Here is a 6,039-nt window from a genome sequence, read left to right on the forward strand (position 1 = left end):
TCCTTTTTCCCTTTTCCGTTTGAACGAGTAGAAGAAAAATGTAAAAAAGGACAAACGTCATTAAGATTTGGGCAATTTTTCCTCCACACCCATCCATAAAATGGTGTCCGTGATAAGATAGGGACGATATTTTGGGTCTACCCATACCAAATTTAAAATTCTATCCATATGTATTTTAGGATGTCCAGGACTTAAATCCCAGAGAAGGAATTTACAAATAAAAACGCAATTTTTTTTATTTAAAAAAAAAAAGAAGAAAAAGAAGAAAACGAATAGGAGAGGACCAATTAACGTGTGGACCACGTTAATATTAAGCCAAAACAATTAGTAGTAGCATTGCTCAAATTTGGCAAGTGAATGTTAACAATAAATAGGAGGATTAGTAGGACAATGGTCCCACACCCACCAGAGTTGCGAACAAGAGCGTGCTAATACAGTGTCACGTGCGAAGACAGCTCTATATAAACAACCAAGGGCGAGGCCCAAAAGAAGAACCAAAGCCGAAACACAGACGCAAAAATCGTCTTAAAACAAAAAGCTCGCCAGTCGCCATATTCAAAAACTCCATCCTTTGTAGCGTCAGTGTTAGCGGTAGCAGCAGCAGAGTCCTATACGTGCATTGCTTCCTCTGCGGCGCACGTCCGGTGTTACACCTTTGCCAACTGCTACAGGAATTTTATTGTTTTAGGGCCATTTATTCTAATTAGAACACCCCCACCACCACCCCCCCACCCCTTTTCCAACCCCAATACCCTACAAAATAAGAAAAAAAAAAGGTTGTATAGAGACAAAGACGGTGGTAATTTATATATCGAGAGAAAAGAAGAGGAAAATGGAGACGGAATGCGAAACCAAAGAATCAAAGTTCCGGAGGATTTGTGTTTTCTGCGGTAGTAGCCAAGGCAAGAAGACTAGCTACCAAGACGCTGCTATTGAGCTTGGCAGGGAATTGGTATTGCTTTTCTCTCAAAGATGTCGCCTTTCTCCTTTGCTCTTTTCTTTGCTTTCTTTGATTTTGCTATCTTCACCTCAAAATTTTCCAAAATTGGGTCTTTCTTTTTACACATAAATCCTTTCTTTTTTGTTGACCTGGGTTTTTTATCAATGTGCCGTTTTCTATCAAGCGGCGTGCTTCTTCTTTTTCCTTTTCCGCTGGGAAGTGTCGTTTTCAGTTTTTCTGGTGTCTGTGTCAAGTGATTTGAGATGGGTTTCGGTTGAAATATCAATCAAAACTTTCTCCGCATTGGTGTATCTATCTCTCTTTTCAAGTTGGTTCATGGCCTTTTTCCAGAATTCCGGAATTCGATGTTGGCTGCTTCCATGACGAGTAGCTTTGGTTTGTCTTCAGTTCATCATGCAAATGCGGTCTTACTGGGAGTGTTTTTATTTTTCATTTATTCATTTATTTTCTTTCAGGCTTTCGGTGCCTTGCATGTTGTACACTTGTACTCTCTCTCTCTCCCGCCAGGGAGAGGGTCACACATTGCTGTATTTTCTTCGACTTGCTTTCCTATTTACACAGGAAAGATAAGATTTTTATTTGTTTTATGATCTGCACCTTCAGTTCTCCAATATGTCCTGTAACTTTCGTCCACAGGTTTTCCTTTCTTTCTTTCGTTCACTCTTTGCTTTTTCTATACCCCTTTTCTCTAACTTGTTCTTGATAGTTATTGATAAGGAGCCCATGGAAAGAATGTACTGAATTGACCTTATCTTTTTATGAGTTCGACAGAACCCATATTTTACCTTCGAGTAAACCTTTTTCATCATTTACAGTATCTAAAGATGTAAAATAAACAGATAAAATTGAAAAAGTAAACCGCCTTTGCATCGAGGGTCCTGAAATAAAAAAAAAAAATGTTCCTTTTGATTCTCTGCAAAGGGCAAGAACTTGACTAAACTGGAGCTATCATGTGAAACGGTTCCAAAAGCCTGGACTGGCTTTGATAAACCTAAGTCTCCAATTTTTAGTATTGAAATAGCTGCCAATGAAAATTTGAAGTTCTGGGGTTTACGGGTTGTGCCTTTTTGGATGTTCTTGAAGGTCTCCAGGAACATTGATTTGGTCTACGGAGGAGGCAGCATAGGTCTGATGGGTTTGGTTTCACAAGCTGTTCATAATGGTGGTAGGCATGTTCTTGGGTAAGGTTCCTTCCATTCCGTTCCTCGTGTAGTATTTCCCTCACAACTCTCAAAAACAGGGTAAGAGAAAACAGAGGATTGACAGACATAATCAATGAGGAGTTTATGCTTACTTGTTCACTAAAACTAATTTTTGTCATGTTATTGTCTCTCTGTAGAGTTATTCCCAAGACGCTCATGCCTCGAGAGGTAATGTCTGCTATGCCTTAATAAAGTCTTAAGCCTTTTGCCCTTTTCTTAATAGGAGTAGAATAGTATCTTGTGAACAAGAAGCCCCACCGTGCTACTATGTTGTCATTCCTCCCCCTGTTTTATGGTTTGAATCAGTTTGTTGTGAGATTTAACTATTCTTATTTGCTCTTTTTTTTTTGGTCCTCGTAATCATTGATAGATGGTAGTAATTTTTTCTCATTCTTTCTCTTTCCTCCTTGACTGACTTTAGAATAATAGTTTACAGACTTGTTAATTTAAATGAATGTTGCTTTTATCTGGGCATTTTTTACGTATATCTCTTTTTCATTTTGGCTACTCAGTAGAGTTTATCTCTCCCTGCCTCCTCCGTGGCCTTATCTTTTTGGTGTACTATAATAGCTTGCATTTCGAAACAGCTACTAGTAGTATGAGTTTTTGGGTTCGAAGAATTTTTTCTGATTTTGCCTTTTGTCTCCCCGTCTCTCGTTTACATTGTTTGGCTGTGAGTATTTGCTTCCCTGTAAATTTTTTACGTCGTCTCTTTCTGTGGCTGAAGTTCTCGATTTATGTATGTAAATAAGTCTTAAATTATCTATATCCAGTGGTGCATGACTACTGTCTCTGGCCTCTGGAGACTTTAAAGTGTTCTGGATTAAGTCCACCATTCCTGCATGCCTCATCATTGCTTGACTGCACAAGTGCACAGCACCCCTGTACAAACTTTAATCTCTCTCTCTCTTCATTTCAGTTTCGGAAATTAATAATTTTCTTCCTGGGAATGGGTACCTTTTTCTCAGTTAACTGGTGAACCAGTAGGGGAAGTGAAAGCAGTGGCAGACATGCATCAAAGAAAAGCAGAGATGGCTAGGAACTCAGACGCTTTTATTGCCTTACCAGGTTGGTGTAAAACTTTGCAGAAACTCTCGTATTTGCACTAAAATCTCAAGGCAGATTAATGAAAAGATAGAGCATCCAGGTGCTTTTATTTTTCTAATTTTGGCACCCTGGATTTACCACATCTCTCATGTTATGATTCTTTTCACAGTAAATCAAGTGTCCTACTTACTGAACCACCCCTTGCTTGATTTTTACTTTAAACTGGAGAAAAAGAGAAGAAACTATTTATTAATAATCCTTTCCATACTGATGGTCGTGCCCTTTTTATATTTTATATTTTTTGTGGAGGAACACTCATTGCTGAAAATTAACTTGAATAACACTCCTGGATCAAGAAACAGGTTTAAGAAACTAGAACGAGGAGTTGCCTTGTATACGGCTTAGTGTCCGTTGTCTTGGTTGTCTCTCTCAAGAGGGGGGCATCATCAGGGGTGGGAAGGTTTACTTTATTTATTTCTTTTTCAGGGATTTTCTTCAACTGCTACTATTTTGTCAAAATAGAAGTACGTGCTAAAATAGAGGCGTTTATGAGGCCATCTGTTATGTTCCTCATCAGGAAATACGTTTCCTATTGGAAATGGAATACTAAAAGAAAGCTTTCCATTGTGGATTTGCATCTTTTGCATTTTTTTGGTAAAATGGATATGCGTTTCTGATATTGACTAAGTAAAGGCTGTTGTGATGGTATGAAAGCACTGTCCAAGTGTAAATAAATGATCACAAACTTGCTGCTTTCTGTAGCTTGTCACGAACCCCGAGACACATGATTAGAGAGCAACCCTTCAAACCCTAGTTGTTGACCTATCAACATCTTGCACTGAAAATTAGAGCTTCTAATTGTGAAATAAACTCACTTTCACTTTGTGTGTTCAAGTCTTGGATCTAACTAAGTACCTCTTGCTCTGCGAATCCATAGAAGTCCTCTCACATTCAATGGGCTCCACAATGTGTGGGACCTTTTACTTCATGAAACAAAGCTTTTACTGTGGTCATGCCCTCTGGTGCCACCTCACGGATGTTCCTTAGCAAATTATCATTGCGAGGTAGAGGAGAAGAAAGTAGCACAGTTGCCGTAACTGCTTGTGCCTGCTACAGCTCTCTCCTCTGTGGCTCTGTCTCACTACCTGTAGTAATATGTAGATGGTCTTATGCTCATTTCCTGTGGGACTCAGATTCAGTCCTCAAATCAAGGACGCACTCTACTGATTGATTAGTCAACTTTTAGACGCTAGAGTAGCAAGCGATAATTCATCATCCCTATCTTTTCTTTGTCAAAGGTGCATTTGACCTTCTTCTGGTTGCAAGTAATTACCTTTTGATGTCTTCAGCTCAACGCATACATCTCTTTTCTCATTAAAATTTGTACTTGACATGATTATATGATCCTCAACTGCCAATGCGTATCCTAGCATCATTCCGATCACGCAAAGGTATATTATACTAACTGCTCATTGGACCATGTCAATTCACGCAGGTGGTTATGGGACTCTTGAGGAGCTGCTTGAAGTGATAACCTGGGCTCAGCTTGGTATCCATGATAAGCCGGTAGTTTTTGATATTCAACTCTTACATATTTAATCAACATGCTCAGCTGTTATGTATGGGATCTGAATAGACAACCCTCCGACAGTAAACGCTGGTAAACATTTTGCAGGTGGGATTGCTGAATGTTGATGGTTATTACAATTCATTGTTGTCCTTCATCGACAAAGCTGTGGAGGAAGGATTCATCAGTCCAAGTGCGCGCCATATCATTATTTCTGCACCAACAGCTCAGGAGCTGGTCAAGAAATTGGAGGTAAATGTTTTTAAAAGCTAAGCATTAGTTTTTAATGTTGAGCACTTTTCTTCTGAATTGTCGTGTGTGTAAGCAAAATGAAATCCAGTCACTCTACAATTTTGAAAAAGAAGAAGAGCAAAACCTTGGGAAATTAAACTAGTCAACAAGTTTTCTGCATTCACTTTATGAGTTAAGTTTCAAAACAAGTGATGTAAAATTTTATTTGTTCATTTTTTATGAAAGTAGATGGAACTGCGCATGCACACGCCATTTAATTTTGGGGGCTGAATTGGCAGCTGCTACTTGTAACCCAAACTAGTGCAGGCAATGCAATAGTTTGACAAACATTTTGTTCATGTGAATTTCTCGTCATTTTTTTCAGGAATATGTTCCTCGCCACGAGGGAGTTGCTTCAAAGTTGAGCTGGGAGATGGAGCAGCTTGGCTATCCTCCAAACTATGATATCTCAAGGTGAAAAATTGGGATTTGCTGCACTCGAGGGAGCTGTTAGATTATTAAATTTATGGCAGCAGTTTAAAAAAAAAAAAAAGGGTCTGTCTGACTGGAGGGTTCTTGGAATTTTTGTTGCGAGGGGAATTCTTTTGTAAATTTTGAGATGAAAGTGACCTCAATGCTGACATCTTTCTATTCCCTTCGCATAGTTTTCATTGCAAGTTGTAACTAGTAAGTAGGGAAAAGAAAACTCTGGAATTGTCGTATAATCCTCCTGTCTTTAAGAAAGTTCATAGTGGGCTGCATTTACCTATGCAATATAAGCAATTAAAGTTTCTTGTAATCATACACTAGAGGATTAAAGGGCTGGGTTGGGTTGAGTATAGATAGGTAGCTATGGCTGAACCTAGAGCGTGTGAACGAGGTTTATCTTTCACCGTCTGGGTAAAAAAAAAAATGTAGGACCCTAAAAAAGATGAATGTCAAACCCTGAATCTCATGTTTCTGCTAATTCTTTGACTTGATGGTGTTAAGCTCGTACCATGCCCCATTTGGCTTTGACTTGATGGTGTAAA

General features: G+C 38.9%; 1 protein-coding gene across 2 annotated transcripts; it reads left to right on the forward strand.

Moving 5' to 3' along the window:
• The first annotated feature begins 512 nt into the window (after positions 1–512).
• LOC113775324 (cytokinin riboside 5'-monophosphate phosphoribohydrolase LOG1) lies at positions 513–5,807 on the forward strand. 2 transcript variants are annotated; one of them, XM_027320151.1, is made up of 7 exons: positions 513–952; positions 2,045–2,142; positions 2,301–2,331; positions 3,132–3,231; positions 4,706–4,776; positions 4,886–5,029; positions 5,394–5,807. In XM_027320151.1, the coding sequence occupies exons 1-7, from the start codon at positions 833–835 to the stop codon at positions 5,484–5,486; spliced, it is 657 nt and encodes a 218-aa protein (XP_027175952.1). In that variant the 5' UTR covers positions 513–832; the 3' UTR covers positions 5,487–5,807. The 2 variants fall into 2 exon arrangements, with proteins under 2 accessions (XP_027175952.1, XP_027175953.1); XM_027320152.1 differs by lacking the exons at positions 513–952; positions 2,045–2,142; positions 2,301–2,331 and adding an exon at positions 2,605–2,836.
• The last annotated feature ends 232 nt before the right edge of the window (positions 5,808–6,039 follow it).

The sequence above is a fragment of the Coffea eugenioides genome, chromosome 6 (genome assembly GCF_003713205.1).
Source record: "Coffea eugenioides isolate CCC68of chromosome 6, Ceug_1.0, whole genome shotgun sequence".
In the NCBI taxonomy this organism is placed as follows: Eukaryota; Viridiplantae; Streptophyta; class Magnoliopsida; order Gentianales; family Rubiaceae; genus Coffea; species Coffea eugenioides.